The 19676-nt window shown below is 45.0% G+C and overlaps 1 protein-coding gene across 2 annotated transcripts; it reads right to left on the bottom strand.

The window, feature by feature from the left end:
• Positions 1-994: 994 nt before the first annotated feature.
• Positions 995-18972, bottom strand: HAS3 (hyaluronan synthase 3). 2 transcript variants are annotated; one of them, XM_075326003.1, is made up of 4 exons: positions 18680-18972; positions 11107-11712; positions 4597-4698; positions 995-4441 (listed from the first exon to the last, which is right to left on the bottom strand). In XM_075326003.1, exons 2-4 carry the CDS (start codon positions 11710-11712, stop codon positions 3512-3514), a joined length of 1638 nt encoding a protein of 545 aa, XP_075182118.1. In that variant the 5' UTR covers positions 18680-18972; the 3' UTR covers positions 995-3511. The 2 variants fall into 2 exon arrangements, with proteins under 2 accessions (XP_075182118.1, XP_075182119.1); XM_075326004.1 differs by lacking the exon at positions 18680-18972 and adding an exon at positions 18552-18606.
• Positions 18973-19676: the final 704 nt, after the last annotated feature.

Genomic DNA, 19676 nt, shown 5'->3' with positions numbered 1-19676 from the left:
TTATGAGACTTTTGTATAAATTATTGGCAGATCATGTAGTAAGCCACCAATCTGTGTAATAGAGGGTGGTCTAGACCGAAACACATTTTCTTCTTTTGGGGGAACAACTTTTTTATCAATGGTGGATCATTTACTAAAAGCTGAGAGGACTCTCTAGACCTCAGGCTTCACCTGTAGGGGGGGAAACGTCTCCTAAATGCAGGACGATCCTACTGTGCTCTTCCATGGATACCAGGTTTAACACTCACGGCCGATGTGGGATTAGTGGACCACAGGGGGGACCCAGGCTTACCCTTTAGTAGGAGCGGCTTAACTAAGCACCCACCTCGAGGCAGACACCAGCTACTACTCACAGGGCAGTGACCGATACTGTGGCAGCTGACCCCCAGGCAGGTGACTGATTCAGTTACAGGTGGGATCAATGAGGCAGGCTGGTACGGAAATGTATGGTGGGCACGGCAGGGACAGACAGATATGAGAAGGCAGGTACAGGGTGACGGACACAGGGATAACTGGACCTGAGAACTAGCTAGCTTGCACCTGAGACATTGACTAACTAGGAGCGTTGTGCAGGCACCTCCCCTAATGGGAGGGTGCCTCAAATACAAAGCGCTTCTCAGAGAGGCATTTCTGGGAAATGGTGTGTCGTCCCAATAAGAGGTGGGCCGTTGTGAGCGCGCGCGCATCTTAGGTGCACTCCCGGGAACACTGTGTGGCATGTACAGGGCCTGAAAGGGGATAAAGGCAGGAGAGCACGTAGAAGAATGGGACCTAGCTGGAGAGGTAAGTCAGCGCTACACCAGGGAGGCAAAAACACAGATATTATCACCCAAATTTCCCAAAGACCATGAAGGACTATAGGAAAGTTGGCTATTGAGGTAACTCTGATGGCTGGATAATGTTTGCAGGATCTACACATCCCCCCCCCCCCAACCTTGCTGGTCCAGTATCATGTGTGGAGAAGAACGTTGTCTCTTCTGAATCCGTCTTTTTATTCTATCAACATTGTAAAAAGAACGATTTCCAAAATGCAAACCACAAAATAAATAATTTTTTTTTTTGCAAAAGTTTACAAACCTATAGAAAGTTAAAACGAGCTGGCGTGGACCCGGGAACTTGTCCTTGTTCATGCTGCATGCAGAGACCGGGCCGTATCCTGCACATGTGCATAGAGGGTTTGCTTTATGGCACGTGGTGGAAAGTGACCGAGGACGGTTCTCATTCAGGAGGGGAGAAAATGGAAGCTCCAAAACACGATCGATCTCTGTCCGACCCTCCTTATACGACGTGATGCCGCCGAATAGTCCACACATTGCTCTAAATGACATGTAATAGGACAAACGCAACCCGTTTGTGTATCGGGGTCACCCTGAGAGCTGCTGGTGTTATAACTATACAATGCACTGAGATTCCCTGTAGATCAGAAAACATGGAAGCACAAGAGACGAGACTGAGCCCTGAGCAAAGGTTCAAGTTGCATTCACTTTGGGGAGGCCATTGCACAGCCGCAGCAGGACAGAAAATGTAAGACAAGGCCAGAATTAGGATGTCAGAGTGTCCGTACCCCATAGAATTCAATGTACGATCTGCAGACACTTAGGGCTTGTGCACACGTTGCAGTTTGTTGCAGCCAAGTGAATGAGAATCCTGAAGTCTCATGCACACGTTGCTTATTTTTTCCATTTTGTTTTCGGCAGAATCTCAATTCTTTCAGTGTTTTTTGCTGCAGATTTCATCCATTCTAATGAGTGGGGAAAAATCTGCACCAAAAAATGCATTAAAACCGCACTGATAATGACACGTGTGAACGTAACCTAAGCTGTTGTGGTCCTTGGACGGATTCTGGTTTCTGAAGTGGTCAGGGGCTTCTGATTTGGAATAGTCGCCCCTCATAGGCATAAATGGGAGCTGAAAATTGCTGTATACGGCCTTTGACATGTGAAAGACGGACTTGGGCTGATCTCCTGATCCCGTCTTGCAAGATCATTGCAGCCAAGTGTCCAAAAAGTTCTCAATGGGAAATGGAAGCCGCCATTATACCTCCTTATCTCCCCTGAGAACAAAAGACCCGGCGTAAAGGGGTCTTGGGGTGCTTCACATTTCTGCACGTAGAGCGATACCCTGGCACTTATACTGTCCCCGACCAGCGTGCAATACCCAATGCAAAAAAGAGAGGCGCTTCTTAATCCTGATCCTGTATCCACCCCCCCCTCACCATCTAACGTTGGAGGACAATCAGGTCGCCCCTATTCACATTAGATGGTTGTTCTTGTCATCCTTTATGGTTGGTGGCCAGACATAACTAAGAGTAACACCCTAAACAAGATATCGTGCCGCTGGTGTATATGGACCCCCCGCCCCCCACCATCCAGAAATAAAAGTGCGGGGGCAGAATACATGGATCATATTGCACTAATCCCTATGTTATTGAGAATTACCACCTCGATCACATCCCAAAATCGTAACGCCATGCGAATGTCATTCATGCTGGGAATAATGGTGACTACAGACATCTCGGCAGCCTGTCCCTTTTATATTGTCCATTTTTTGGCATGGCTTATGGATGTCGCCGTTTGAGTAGCCTCTTCCCGCCGGCGGTGGGGCTTCGTAGGACTTTCTCACAGTTGGAGGTTGGTGGCACCGTATCGTTACGACCTTTTTTTCAGATACGTTAAGGCTGTGCCGATTATGGCTCGTATTGCTTTGGCAAATTGCTCTTTCTTTTCTCGATTTGCCTGAGGTATATGTTTGCATAGTAAGACATTGCTGGTGAGAACTGCCTCCCACAACCCCCTCCCATAGGACATCTACCATCTTGGAAGCAAGGCCTACCAGTCTTCTAATTGGTTGACTCCACCATTTCCCTAACCCCCTCCCATAGGACGTCTACCATCTTGGAAGCAAGGCCTACCAGTCTTCTAATTGGTTGACTCCACCATTTCCCTAACCCCCTCCCATAGGACGTCTACCATCTTGGAAGCAAGGCCTACCAGTCTTCTAATTGGTTGACTCCACCATTTCCCTAACCCCCTCCCATAGGACGTCTACCATCTTGGAAGCAAGGCCTACCAGTCTTCTAATTGGTTGACTCCACCATTTCCCTAACCCCCTCCCATAGGACGTCTACCATCTTGGAAGCAAGGCCTACCAGTCTTCTAATTGGTTGACTCCACCATTTCCCTAACCTCCTCCCATAGGACGTCTACCGTCTTGGAAGCAAGGCCTACCAGTCTTCTATGTGGTTGACATCGCCATCTCCCTAACCCCCTTCGATAGGACGTCTACCATCTTGGAAGCAAGTCCTACCAGTCTTCTATTTGGTTGACATGGCCATCTCCCTAACCCCTTTTGATAGGACGTCTACCATCTTGGAAGCAAGGCCTACCTGCCTTCTATTTGATTGACGCCGCCATTTCCCTAACCCCCTCTCATGGGAAGTCTACCATCTCAGAAGTAAGGCCTACCAGTATTATATTTGGTTGACTCCGCCATATCCCCAATAATCTATCATTCACACTTCCGATAATGCCAAGCTGTACAGTTCCTGCTTCTTCCCGCAACGCCTGGCGACAATTGCCAGATACAAGCTGAGCAACGCCAACCAGTAACAGCCGTAAAGGATGGCTCCGGTCACCAGGAATAAGAGTTCAGTCTCGGTGAAGGGATCTTGGCTTTGGCAGTATGCTGTATACACAAGACCACCCAAGAGGACACAGAACCAGACGGACACTGGCACCATGCCCATGAAGTTCACCACCAGCTTTCTCCTGCCGGACGTCCCCCATCCCGACTTGTTGATTGTGAGAACCGCGAACATTTTAGCAGGTAGCAGGCTGGTCATGTAGAGGAGAGAATACAAAGACATAAAGATCATTTCGGCATTGCCACGTAGGAAGCAGGCGTAGGTGGCCTTCACTATGCCCACCAGCTGGACAGTCAGAAGAAAAAGCATGATGTTCCAGATACGGCCACGATAAAAGAGCTGTACCACTGTGGCCACCAGAAAGAAAGGGAAGAAGCCAGTGACCACAGACTCGTAGGTCATCCAGAGGTGATGCTTGTGGAACCAAAGCGCGTTGTACAACCATTCTCGAAAATAGGACTTACTCCACCGGGTCTGCTGGTTCAACCAGCGCAAATACTTGGTGGGGGTCTCAGTCAGGCACTTGGAGCGCGCTGTGTACTTAGTTCTATAGCCCATGCTCAACACTCGATTGGTGAGATGCCGGTCGTCTCCGAAGCTGCACTTCTGACCCAGGAAGGTCTGATGGTACCAGTCCTCCAAGAAGTACTGCAGAAGGCTATTTCGATACATCCCCAATGGACCACTAATGCACTGGACGCAGCCAAAGTAGGACTGGCAGGCTCGTTCTACATTAAATGCCATCCAATATCGGACGCTGCTCAGGAAGGAGATCCAGGAGTCATATTTGTTCAGGATCTGTGGGCAGAGAAGGACATTTTGGGGGAGTTAAGATAAACTTATGCTAAAGTAGTAAAAAAAAGATTGTGAAATGCGTGGGTGCCGTACTGTACAAATTGTATGAGGACGCCAAATATAAAAGTTGGGACTCAAAGACACAGAAAACTTCTCACCTGGACGTCTCCTCCGACTCCACCAACTTTAGGGTCATCCTCCAATATACGCAGCATCTCGGCGGTACATGCCGGATCAAGTACTGTGTCCGAATCACAGACCTAAACCAGAGATTAAAAGCATGAATTCATAAGGAGGAACTGGAGAAATCATTGTTCCATTTTTTTCATTATTTTTTTTTTAAGTTCTTGGCACATTAATTACCGTAATTACTACAGTCTTGGGTCATGTTCACACACTGAGGAAATGCTGCGTATTTGCCACAGGTGTCCACAATCTGCTCTAGTTATTGCATTTATTGTTTGTTTGTTTTTTGTTTTATTTATTCGTTGTCTCCATTTTTATGCTTTTTTTGTATACAGATTTGACAGGTTTTTTTTATTGTATTTTTAATGTATTTTTTGTATAAAGATTTTACAGCTTTTTCTTGCATTTTTATGTATTTTGTGCGTACAGATTCAACAGCTTTTTATCTAATTATTTAGTTATTTTTGTGTGCGGATTTGCCAGATTTCTATTGCATTTTTATGTATTTTTTTTTGTATGCAGATTTGACATGACAGTTTTTTTATTGCATTTTTATGCATTTTTATGTGCAGATTTGACAGCTTTTTATTCCTTTTTTGTGTATTTCTTTGTATGCAGATTTAACCGCTTTTTATTGCATTTTTTTTGTATGCGTATTTGACAGCTTTTTATTGCATTTTTTTAGGTATTTTCTGTGTGCAGATTTGACAGCTTTTTATCAGATTTTACAGCTTTTATTGCATTTTTTTATGTATTTTTGTATGCAGATTTGACAGCTTTTTATTGGATTTATTATGTAATTTTTTGTGAAGATTTTACAGCTTTTTATTGCTTTTTTTTATGTATTTTTATGTGCAGATTTTACAACTTTTTATTCATTTTTTATGTATTTTTTGTATGCAGATTTAACCGCTTTTTATTGCATTTTTTTGTATGCAGATTTGACAGCTTTTTATTGCATTTTTAGGTATTTTTGTGTGCAGATTTGACAGCCTTTTTCTTGCATTTTTATGTATTTTGTGCGTACAGATTCGACAGCTTTTTATCTAATTATTTAGTTATTTTTGTGTGCGGATTTGCCAGATTTCTATTGCATTTTTATGTATTTTTTTTGTATGCAGATTTGACATGACAGTTTTTTTATTGCATTTTTATGCATTTTTATGTGCAGATTTGACAGCTTTTTATTCCTTTTTTGTGTATTTTTTGTATGCAGATTTAACCGCTTTTTATTGCATTTTTTTGTATGCGTATTTGACAGCTTTTTATTGCATTTTTTTAGGTATTTTCTGTGTGCAGATTTGACAGCTTTTTATCAGATTTTACAGCTTTTATTGCATTTTTTTATGTATTTTTGTATGCAGATTTGACAGCTTTTTATTGGATTTATTATGTAATTTTTTGTGAAGATTTTACAGCTTTTTATTGCTTTTTTTATGTATTTTTATGTGCAGATTTTACAACTTTTTATTCATTTTTATGTATTTTTTGTATGCAGATTTAACCGCTTTTTATTGCATTTTTTTATGCAGATTTGACAGCTTTTTATTGCATTTTTAGGTATTTTTGTGTGCAGATTTGACAGCTTTTATGTATTTTTGTGTGCAGATTTGACAGCCTTTTTATTGCATTTTTTTGTATGCAGATTTCACAGCTTTTATTGCATTTTTTTATGAATTTTTGTATGCAGATTTCACAGCTTTTTATTTCATTTTTTATGAATTTAGTGTGCAGATTTTACAACTTTTTATTGCATTTTTATGTATTTTTTTGTGTGCAGATTTGACAGCTTTTTATTGCATTTGTTTTGGGGGGGGGGGTTATATGCAGATGTGACAGCTTTTTATTGCATTTGTATGTATGTTTTGTGTGCAGATTTTAAAACTTTATTGCATTTTTTAGGTATTTTTGTATGCAGATTTTAAAGCTTTTTATTGCATTTTTATGTATGTTTTGTGTGTAGATTTTAAAACTTTATTGCATTTTTTAGGTATTTTTGTATGCAGATTTTAAAGCTTTTTATTGCATTTTTATGTATGTTTTGTGTGTAGATTTTACAGCTTTTTAGTACATTTTCTATGTATTTTTTGTTTGCAGATTTGACAGCTTTTTATTGCATTTGCATTTTTTTTTTCATTTCAGAAATGCAATTGCGACACTAGTCTATGTAGACATTCAGCGTTTTTTGCTGCTTTTTTTTTTAAATAAAAACCTATAAGATTTCAGAAACCTCATGCGCAGGCATGTTTTTTTTTCCTGAAGCAATATGACCTCTGCAGCATTTTTATTATTTTTTTTTAACCTTTTTTTATTAGTTTTTAATAACAAAAACAGATAATCAATAATCATATAATACAATACATTATGATTATGTTAAACTACAAAATTACAGATAATGTATCTCCTCGAATCCCAACCCTTTTTTATTTATTTTTAAATCTACATTACATCAAGTCTCAGCATTTTTAATAATTTTTTTCACACGTAAAAAAGCAATGAGAAGTAAAAAAAAAATGCTGAAAAAAAAAACCAAAAATGCAACAAAATATACATTTTGGAGAGGTACCACAGCCTGTGTGATATATATGTGTCTATAGGGTTATGTTCCCACCGTCTCATGTGTAATCTGTTATATCCTGGTGAAGGACGTGTTCAGGGTCAGTATATCTATATTATGTCTGACGGGAAAGACAACGCGAGCGGGGTCACCATACGATAGGACGCTGCAGTATAGAGCGGGTCCTCTCCAAGAAAACTGCTCCAAAAATGGTTCCTATTCATTTCTATGGGAAATTCACTGAGGTTTTGAAGGCATTTTTGGAGCAGAAATTCTCCAAATCTCAAAAACTTTGAGTTTTTACTCCGTTTCTGTTCCAAAAACCATCAATGAGACTGTGCACAGTTTTTGGAGCTTTTTTTCCCCCCTGATTTCTGGAAATAAAAAAAGAGGGAACCTGTCCCAAAAAAGAAAAAATGCTTTGGAGGGGGTGGGGGTGGGGGGAGTTCCAAAACAGTTTCAAGAAAAGAAAAACTCCTCCAAAAAGTGAGCGAGTGCTAAAGCAGTTTCCGCTTTAAAAAAAAAGTGTCATTTTTTTAAAAACCTTAGATTAAAGGGCCAAACCTAGCAATTTTGATGAATCTACATTGGGGCACCTGACACCCCCCCGGAAGGCTATGGTGGCACGCTTTATAAATGGCAACAGAAGTGCCCATCGGAGGTGTCTGTTAAGTGCTTGCTCTGCTCTACCCATTGAAAGCTCATGCGTGCTCAGCTAAACTGAGAGTGCATCTGAATTGTTGTTACAGACTTCCAGCAGCGTGGTGATATATACTGGGCATCAGGTGAGTAGGGTCAGAGGGGCCGACATATCATTGGTGTAACCGGGGGCCCAAGAGCGAAGAGGGTCCATTTCTACCTCCAAAGCATAGTGAATTGTGCATTATGAGCTGCAGAAGGGTCCATATACTGTTCTTGCACAGGGACCCATAGACTGTTCTTCCACAGGGGCCCATATACTGTTCCTGCACAGGGGCCCATAGACTGTTCCTGCGCAGGGGCCCATATACTCTTCCTGCACAGGGACCCATATACTGTTCCTCCACAGGGGCCCATAGACTGTTCCTGCGCAGGGGCCCATATACTCTTCCTGTACAGGGACCCATATACTGTTCTTCCACAGGGGCCCATATACTGTTCCTGCACAGGGACCCATATACTGTTCTTCCACAGGGGCCCATGGACTGTTCCTGCGCAGGAGCCCATTGACTGTTCTTCCACAGGGACTTATATACTGTTTTTGCAAGGGACTTATATACTATTCTTGTCCAGGGACATATATACTGTTCTTGCACATGGACCCATATACTATTCTTGCACATGGTCTCATATACTGTTTTTGCACAGGGGCCCATATACTATTTTTGCACAGGGGCATATATACTATTCTTGCACAGGGATCCATATACTGTTCCTGCACAGGGATCTATATACCATTCTTCCACAGGGATCTATATACCATTCTTGCACAGGGACCCATATGCTATTTTTGCACAGGGCCCATATACTATTTTTGCACAGGGGCATATATACTATTCTTGCACAGGGACTCATAGACTGTTCTTACACAGGGGCCCATAGACTGTTCCTGCACAGAGACCCCTAGACTGTTCTTGCACAGGGGCCCATATACTGTTCCTGCACAGGGACCCATAGACTGTTCTTGCACAGGGGCCCATAGACTGTTCCTGCACAGGGACCCATAGACTGTTCTTGCACAGGGGCCCATATACTGTTCCTGCACAGGGGCCCATATACTGTTCCTGCACAGGGGCCCATATACTGTTCTTGCACAGGGGCCATATACTGTTCCTGCACAGGGGCCCATATACTGTTCCTGCACAGGGACCCATATACTGTTCCTGCACAGGGGCCCATAGACTGTTCTTGCACAGGGGCCATATACTGTTCCTGCACAGGGGCCCATAGACTGTTCTTGCACAGGGGCCATATACTGTTCCTGCACAGGGACCCATAGACTGTTCTTACACAGGGGCCCATAGACTGTTCCTGCACAGGGACCCCTAGACTGTTCTTGCACAGGGGCCCATATACTGTTCCTGCACAGGGGCCCATAGACTGTTCTTGCACAGGGGCCCATATACTGTTCCTGCACAGGGACCCCTAGACTGTTCTTGCACAGGAGCCCATATACTGTTCCTGCACAGGGGCCCATAGACTGTTCTTGCACAGGGGCCCATATACTGTTCCTGCACAGGGGCCCATAGACTGTTCCTGCACAGGGGCCCATATACTGTTCTTGCACAGGGGCCATATACTGTTCCTGCACAGGGACCCATATACTGTTCCTGCACAGGGGCCCATATACTGTTCCTGCACAGGGGCCCATATACTGTTCCTGCACAGGGATCCATATACTGTTCCTGCACAGGGATCTATATACCATTCTTCCACAGGGATCTATATACCATTCTTGCACAGGGACCCATATGCTATTTTTGCACAGGGCCCATATACTATTTTTGCACAGGGGCATATATACTATTCTTGCACAGGGACTCATAGACTGTTCTTACACAGGGGCCCATAGACTGTTCCTGCACAGGGACCCCTAGACTGTTCTTGCACAGGGGCCCATATACTGTTCCTGCACAGGGACCCATAGACTGTTCTTGCACAGGGGCCCATAGACTGTTCCTGCACAGGGACCCATAGACTGTTCTTGCACAGGGGCCCATATACTGTTCCTGCACAGGGGCCCGTATACTGTTCTTGCACAGGGGCCATATACTGTTCCTGCACAGGGGCCCATAGACTGTTCTTGCACAGGGGCCATATACTGTTCCTGCACAGGGACCCATAGACTGTTCTTACACAGGGGCCCATAGACTGTTCCTGCACAGGGACCCCTAGACTGTTCTTGCACAGGGGCCCATATACTGTTCTTGCACAGGGGCCCATATACTGTTCCTGCACAGGGGCCCATAGACTGTTCTTGCACAGGGGCCCATATACTGTTCCTGCACAGGGACCCCTAGACTGTTCTTGCACAGGGGCCCATATACTGTTCCTGCACAGGGGCCCATATACTGTTCCTGCACAGGGGCCCATAGACTGTTCTTGCACAGGGGCCCATATACTGTTCCTGCACAGGGGCCCATAGACTGTTCTTGCACAGGGGCCCATATACTGTTCCTGCACAGGGACCCCTAGACTGTTCTTGCACAGGGGCCATATACTGTTCCTGTACAGGGGCCCATATACTGTTCCTGCACAGGGGCCCATATACTGTTCCTGCACAGGGGCCCATAGACTGTTCTTGCACAGGGGCCCATATACTGTTCCTGCACAGGGGCCCATAGACTGTTCCTGCACAGGGGCCCATAGACTGTTCCTGCACAGGGGCCCATATACTGTTCCTGCACAGGGGCCCATAGACTGTTCCTGCACAGGGGCCCATAGACTGTTCCTGCACAGGGGCCCATAGACTGTTCCTGCACAGGGGCCCATAGACTGTTCCTGCACAGGGGCCCATATACTGTTCCTGCACAGGAGCCCATATACTGTTCCTGCACAGGGGCCCATATACTGTTCCTGCACAGGGGCCCATATACTGTTCCTGCACAGGGACCCATATACTGTTCCTGCACAGGGGCCCATATACTGTTCCTGCACAGGGACCCATATAGTGTTCCTGCACAGGGACCCATATACTGTTCCTGCACAGGGACCCATATACTGTTTCTGCACTGGGATCTATATACCATTCTTGCACAGGGACCCATATGCTGTTCTTGTACAGGGACCCATATATTATTCTTGCACAGGGACCCATATGCTATTTTTGCACAGGGGCCCTTTTTTTGTCTATGTCCGAATAAAAATTTTCACCTATGACAGAAATGTAAAATTTACCTATAAACTGTATTTTATCAGCACATGCAAATAATCTGCCATGTCTTACCTGCACATAATCCACACTATCGCCGAGGGCCCGGAAGGCCGTGTACATCACTTCTCGCTTTCCTCCCCATTTCTGCATGATACAAGTGTAAGGGAAGTTCTGCACCAGCTCCTGCACCCCCCGCTCGCCCTCCTGACCGCCTTCTTGTTCATCGTGGTAATTGTTGTCCCACACATAACAGCAAGTCCCCTCCGATCCCATGACCTCGCGGAAAATGTCCATCATGTACCTATCGTCCTCCGAATTCCCGTCGATGACCATGACCACTCGGAGGTGCGGGTATGAGATCCGTCGTGCAGACTGTAGACATTTCCTCAGGTACTCCGGGTCTTCTTGGTAGGCCGCAATGCACAGTGCCACCCTGGAGGTCCCTGGAAGACCCTTGCCGTCTTTCCGCATTTGTTTGTGCTCCAGATAAGCGAAAAGACTCTGCGTGAGGAGATGAAGCCCCAAAATGGCTCCATACAGCCCGAAGGAGAGGTGATGGCGGTCAGTGTGTATGAACTGGTATCCGGTCACGTAAGCCGCCAGTATGCCCCCCAGCACCAGCACGGCAAACAGGCCTGTGCCTAAGATCTTCAGGGATGTCTGAAGCCGTCCAGGCATCTGTGCCAAAAGAATAAGACAGAGAAAGTAAGAAGACTCAGCAACGCGCCCACACAAAGCTGCGGCACCAAGTCAACACATGCCACCCCACCGGCCTACGTGCCAGCTCCGTGCATTAATGACTTTAATTATATACTCACTTTACCTTATAAAATTTTCATGTAAGGCTTATGGCACCCCCTATGTCCAAAATTATGGAAAAAAAAATAGCAAATCCTCTGCGTAAAAAAGTGAAGCGCCGATATTCTCAGATGACTCTCGATCTGTGCAAGACATTATGTAACCTAACATTAGCAGTCAGGCACAGACCTGTCATCCGGCGGCCATGCCTTCAATCTTCTGCTATTATCAGGCCATTTAGGTCATTAGAAGTCTCCATTTACTGTGGACGGTGCTTCTAAACCGAGTCAAAGGAAGGAGAATGCCCAGAGGTGAACTACAAGTCTCAGCAACCTCTATTTGACAATCACATATAGATTATATAAATAAATATGTCCCCCATCCTGGTAAATGTCCCCCACTCTGGGCTACTTCCTGGTATAATTGTCCCCCATCCAGGTAAATGACCCCCATCCTGGGTTTCTTCCTGGTAAATATGCTCTCCATCCAGGTAAATGTCCCCCATCCTAGGCTACTTCCTGGTAAATATGTCCCCCATCCTGGTATATATATGTCCCCCATCCTGGGCTCCTTCCTGGTAAATATGTCCCCCATCCAGGTAAATGTCCCCCATCCTTGGCAACTTCCTGGTAAAAATGTCCCCATCGAGGTATATATGTCCCCCCATCCTGGGCTCCATTTTGGTAAATATGTCCCCCATCCTGGTATATACTGTCCCCTTCCTGATATGTACTGTCCCCTTCCTTATATATATGTTCCTCTCCAGTGCCCCTGCTGGTGTATACTGTCCCTCTCCTTGTATATTCTGTCCATCTCCTCGTATATATGTCCCCCATCTACTATCTTAGAATATATGTCCCCTCACATCCTGGTATATACTGTCCCCCTCCTGGTCATATACTGTCTCCTAATATATATGTTCCTCTCCTATGCCCCTGCTGGTGTATACTGTCCCCCTCCTGGTATATTATGTCGTGCTCCTGGTATATACTGTCCCCCTCCTGGTAAATATGTTCCTCTCCTGTGCCCCTGCTGGTGTATACTGTCATCCTCCTGGTAAATATGTTTCTCTCAGGTGCCCCTGCTGGTGTATACTGTCCCTCTCCTGGTATATTCTGTCCCTCTCCTGGTATATACTGTCCCCCTCCTGGTAAATATGTTCCTCTCCTGTGCCCCTGCTGGTGTATACTGTCATCCTCCTGGTAAATATGTTTCTCTCAGGTGCCCCTGCTGGTGTATACTGTCCCTCTCCTGGTATATTTTGTCCCTCTCCTGGTATATACTGTCCCCCTCCTGGTAAATATGTTCCTCTCCTGTGCCCCTGCTGGTTTATACTGTCATCCTCCTGGTAAATATGTTTCTCTCAGGTGCACCTGCTGGTATATACTGCCCCCTCATGGTAAATAAGTTCCTCTCCTGGGCCACTCCTGGTATATACTGTGCTCACCCTCCTCAACTCCCACATCGCGCAACATCCTCCTCTATAGCTGGGTTGCAGTGGCTGGCAGCTTTCGACGGCATCTGTGCTATGGCAATGCAAGACGTCATTGTCATGCGCTGCCTCAGTCACGGGGACGCCGCTGAAAGCTGCCGACTTCTGTTTGGCCGGCAGCGTGTATCGCGGTGCAGGGACCCGACTGGTTTGTGCACAGCAATGCATTTCAGCTGGATGTGCATCCAAGACCGCACATCCAGCTGAAGCAGGGGTTGGGGCCAGAGGGCCCCCTGCACCCCCGGGCCTGTTCGCAGTCACAATCCCTACGACCGTGATCGTTCTGCCCCTGTAAGTATCTTAGTGTATATAGCAATACCCTGTAATCAATAGTAAGCAGTAAGCTCCTCCTAGTGGTGACAGAAGGTAGGGAAAAATGCTGCAATTAGTAAAATAATGAATGTTAATAAAGAAATATAATAAAAAATAGACGTAGAAATGGTATAAAAGATGCGTAAACAGCGAGAGATCTGAACCGTGGACTTTTCTTGTGGTTTTATTCTCACTTTGTTTTTTCTTTTCTCCTGGCAGTTATTGAATTTGGATCCAAGGAGGTCACGCGTATCGAGGGGTCAAATCCTCTACCCTCCCATTAATATGAGAAAGAAAGAAAAAAAGAGTTGTGTGGGATCATCTGAAAACCTTACTAATTACCAAGGCAATGAAGAAGAGGAGGAAATGAAAAGGCTACCTGGATGGGAATGTCCTAAGGAACAAAGAGACTTCAAAAGCCCGGTATGACGAGGAGGGGGGCACGGAGGGATCCTAATGACAGGTTACAAGTCTACGGATTGAACTTCTAAAGTCGGGATCAGTAGCTACAAAGCCGAAAAACCGTAGTGATCTTCTTATGTATGTAGATGCTGCAGGGTGCAACAGATGGGGGATACGGTCACCCCTATATTTCAATGTTATTTAAAGGGATTTTCCAGGGCTGTAAAAATAATGTTTAGAAATGTTCATCTCTCCATTAGTATTACAAATCAGCCATTGAAAAACATGGCCGTCCAGTTTCACCAGAAGAGGACTTATTCCTTAGCTGGCAACACACATTAGATATCATTCGGCCGACAACCGTTTTGCCTATCCCATGCATATACCATACACACTAGTTATCGTTCAGACAGCAACCTTTTTGTAAATCTCCTCCATACACCACACATACTAGATATTATTCAGCCGACAACCGTTTTACCTATCCTCTCCATACACCATACATGCTAGATATCGTTCAGCCGACAACCGTTTTGCCTATTCCCTCCATACACCACTCACAATAGATGTCGTTCAGCCAACAACCGTTTTGCCTAACCCCTCCATACACCCCACACACTTGATGTCGTTCAGCCGACATCCATTTTGCCTATCCCCTCCATACACTATACACACTAGATATCGTTCAGCCGACAACCGTTTTGCCTATCCCCTCCATACACCATACGCACTAGATAACGTTCAGACAGCAACCGTTTTGCCTATTCCCTCCATACACCACACATACTAGATATTATTCAGCCGAAAACCGTTTTACCTATCCTCTCCATACATGCTAGATATCGTTCAGCCGACAACCGTTTTGCCTATTCCCTCCATACACCACTCACAATAGATGTCGTTCAGCCAACAACCGTTTTGCCTATTCCCTCCATACACCACACACACTAGATATCGTTCAGCCGACATCCATTTTGCCTATCCCCTCCATACACTATACACACTAGATATTGTTCAGCTGACAACTGTTTTGCCTATCCCCTCGATACACCCCACACACTAGATGTCGTTCAGCCGACAACCATTTTGCCTATTCCCTCCATAGACCACACACACTAGATAGTTTAGCCGACAATCGTTTCACCTATCCCCTCCATACATACACAGGCTTGGCTGTTTGGTGGCATCAAGTGTTCAGTATGGGGAAGGGTGAATAAGTTGAGGTCATACACTTCAATAGTTAACTTATCTGGATGATGTCGAGATCTTCTGTGTATGAGGCTTGTGTGGACCCTTCTGTCTCTTCTGATCCCAGATAGATGGGATGATGTGAGATCAGGGCTCTGTGGGGGCTGGATCATCACTTCCAGGTCTCCTTGATCTTCTTTACACTGAAGATCATTCTTACTGACATTGGCTAGATGATTGGGGTTATTGTCTTGATGCAGAATACATTTGGAGCCAATCAGACGCCTCCCTGATGACAATGCATTATGGATAAGTATCTGCCTGTGTTTCAGCACTGAGTACATCAAGAAATGGACAATGTTGAGGACCATAGACACAGTCGTTGGACAAGGAAACTTAGTGCAGCAGATGAAAGACATGTCATGGTTACTTCCCTTTCAATATGAGTAGATGTCCAGCAGTGCCATCAGCTCAGAACTGGCAGCAACCTGTGGGACCAGCTACATCTACTGTTTGGAGAAGTCTGGCCACAGGTGGTATAATTGTGGCTGAAAAGCCAGATCTTCTACAGGGGAACAAGGTCAAGTGAGCTCAACTATGCACAAAAACATAGGAACCGGGGTGCAGAACATTGGCAGCGGGTGTCAAAAATGCGAGATCTTTGGCTGTACCAAAAGGCAGTTTGTTTGCAGGAGAGCTGGAGAGCGGCACAATAATGAGGGTCTGTAAGACCAATGAAGCACAATGGCGGGTCCGGCAAGTTTATGGCATAGAGTTGGGGATTTGGTCTGGATTAATGGTGTCCTCACTACTGAGAAATACTGGCATATAGTTATCAGTCATCTAATACAATCAGGGAAGAGTCTGATTGGCTCCAACTGTGGTCTGCAACAGGACAACAACCTTCAAACATCCAGCCAGTGTCATTAAAAAGGAGGAGCCCTGAAGGTGATGATCCGGCCCCCGCAGAGCCCTGATCTCCCATCATCCAGTCTGTCTGAGAACAGAAGAGACAGAAGGGTCCACACAAGCCTCATACACAGAAGATCTGGGGTCAGTTCTCCAAGATGTTTGGAACAACCTAGAAGAACTGATGAGGGCAAAGAGAGGTCACCAAATATTGATGTGATTTAGATTTTTCTTTTGTTCATTCACTTTAACAAGTAAAAATAAACTATTATCACTTATATTTTTTTCCACACCTATGGAAAACCTTTGCACGGTACTGTAAATAAAAAAAAATAATTAAAGAATATATATATATATTATATATAAAAACATATATATATATATATATATATTTATATATATATATATATATATATATATATATATATATATATATATATACACACACATGAGCTGTATATATTTAGTGTGTGTGTATATACTGTGTATATATATGTATATATATATATATATATAAAAATATATATATACACACATGTACTGTATATATTTAGTGTGTGTATGTATATACTGTATATTTACATATATATATATATAATAAATATATAAAAATACTTATGTAAATCTGATATATTCAGAATATATGATATATACTTTTATATATATATATATATATATATATATATATATATACAATTAAAAAACAAATTATATATATATATATATATACACACGTACTGTATTTATTTAGTGTGTGTATGTATATACTGTATATTTACATATATATAAATAATATATATTAAATGCATAAAAATAATTATATAAACCTGATATATATTCAGAAGATATAATATACACTTATATAATATAAAGTATAGTCCAAGTCCTGACACACATCCTTCTTCCGCTTTCTAAACTTTCCCATATCTATCTGGATCCCAATTACTTAAACACTACCATGAATGAATGCTGGGACTTGTAGTTCTATAGCAGCTTGGGTTTAGAGGATAAAAGTGGCATTTGCTGCTAATATGAGGGGCAGGGGGAGGGTGATGTGTATTGTTCTCTACAGGGGCGTCAGTGAGGGATCCCCTATATGCATCTGCAGCCCCGTCCTCTGTGGCTGAGGTCCAGGGCACAATGCAGCGAGCACAGCACAGGGTCTGTGTGTGTGAATGGATGATATAAATCATCAGTCAGCAATTTATCATCACGCATGCCGCACAGAAGCCGTCCATTATCCTCTATCCCATGCTCTCACCTTGCATTTGCCGCTATGTGGATTATTCCTCAGTTGCAGCACTCAGCATCCTCTCCCTCCAGCAGAAGACAAGTCTGGGGATATGTCTGTCCTCTTCACACATCCCGGATCCTCTCATTACTACTGGACCTATGCAATCAAGTCACCTCTGCCCCACTGCAGCTCCAGCAATCCCTGTGCACTTCATGCATTCACTGCAGCAGTCTACACTGCACCCCCTCAACTATTTGGAATCGGTTTATTTCTTGTCTTCATTTATTCTTCTTTTTAATGGGAATTTCTGCATTTTATCTACTATTCTATGCTGCATTCATCCTGCAAAATGTATATATGGTTATCCTCTGCATCCATGTGCTCATCTCTCCTGCACCCCACACTGCACCTATGTGTTCACCTCTTCTGCACCCCTATATGTTCACCTCTCCTGCACCCCCTATATGTTCACCTCTCCTGCACCCCCTATATGTTTATCTCTCCTGCACCCCACACTGCACCTATGTGTTCACCTCTTCTGCACCCCTATATGTTCACCTCTCCTGCACCCCCTATATGTTCACCTCTCCTGCACCCCCTATATGTTCACCTCTCCTGCACCCCCTATATGTTTATCTCTCCTGCACCCCACACTGCACCTATGTGTTCACCTCTTCTGCACCCCTATATGTTCACCTCTCCTGCACCCCTATATGTTCACCTTTCCTGCACCTCATCATATATCCTGCCTTCTACCTTGCACTCACCTGCACCCTTCTTTCCTCATTGCAGTCCATTCATACACAATTGTCTGTAATGACATTACACACTGCATTCTTCTACCCCCATCTCCCCTGCACTCACCTCTCCTGCACCCCTATATGTTCACCTCTCCTGCACCCCTATATGTTCACCTCTCCTGCACCCCTATATGTTCACCTCTCCTGCACCCCTATATGTTCACATCTCCTGCACCCCTATATGTTCACCTCTCCTGCATCCCTATATGTTCACCTCTCCTGCACCCCTATATGTTCACCTTTCCTGCACCCCATCATATATCCTGCCTTCTACCTTGCACTCACCTGCACCCTTCTTTCCTCATTGCAGTCCATTCATACACTATTGTCTGTAATGACATTACACACTGCACTCTTCTACCCCCATCTCCCCTGCACTCACCTCTCCTGCGCTTTCTTGCTCCTTCCTTCCATCAGCAGGTTGCTTTAACCTCCCCCATCCCCAGCCCACCACCTACAGAACAGTCACCGACCTCCATTGCACCCCCATCTTATCTTTCCGCAACTCACCTTCTGTTCAGGCACCTCCTTGTCTCAGTCCCATGTGCTGAGGCACTGTGCACACCTCTTCTCCATGTAGTGATCCTGGGCTAGGAGCTGTGGCACTGTGCACACCCCTTCTCCATGTGCTGCCCCTGGTCTAGGAGCTGTGGCACTGTGAACACTTCTTCTCCATGTGCTGCCCCTGGTCTAGGAGCTCTGGCACTGTGCACACCTCTTCTCCATGTGCTGCCCCTCGTCTAGGTGCTGTGGCACTGTGCACACTTCTTCTCCATGTGATGCCCCTGGTCTAGGAGCTGTGGCTCTGTACACACCTCTTCTCCATGTGATGCCCTTGGTTTAGCAGCTATGGCACTGTGCACACCTCTTCATGTGATGCCCCTGGTCTAGGTGCTGTGGCACTGTCAACACCTCTTCATGTGCTGACCCTGGTCTAGGTGCTGTGGCACTGTGCACACCTCTTCTCCATGTGCTGACCCTGGTCTAGGTGCTGTGGCACTGTCCACACCTCTTCATGTGCTGAACCTGGTCTAGGTGCTGTGGCACTGTGCACACCTCTTCTCCATGTGCTGACCCTGGTCTAGGTGCTGTGGCACTGTGCACACTTCTTCTCCATGTGATGCCCCTGGTCTAGGAGCTGTGGCTCTGTACACACCTCTTCTCCATGTGATGCCCTTGGTTTAGCAGCTATGGCACTGTGCACACCTCTTCATGTGATGCCCCTGGTCTAGGTGCTGTGGCACTGTCAACACCTCTTCATGTGCTGACCCTGGTCTAGGTGCTGTGGCACTGTGCACACCTCTTCATGTGCTGACCCTGGTCTAGGTGCTGTGGCACTGTGCACACCTCTTCATGTGCTGCCCCTGGTCTAGGAGCTGTGGCACTGTCCACACCTCTTCATGTGCTGACCCTGGTCTAGGAGCTGTGGCACTGTGCACACCTCTTCATGTGCTGACCGGTGCTGTGGAACTGTGCACACCTCTTCATGTGCTGACCCTGGTCTAGG

This window comes from Anomaloglossus baeobatrachus, chromosome 10 (assembly GCF_048569485.1).
Source record: "Anomaloglossus baeobatrachus isolate aAnoBae1 chromosome 10, aAnoBae1.hap1, whole genome shotgun sequence".
Classification (NCBI taxonomy): domain Eukaryota; kingdom Metazoa; phylum Chordata; class Amphibia; order Anura; family Aromobatidae; genus Anomaloglossus; species Anomaloglossus baeobatrachus.
This window is presented reverse-complemented; position numbering and strand designations above follow the sequence as displayed.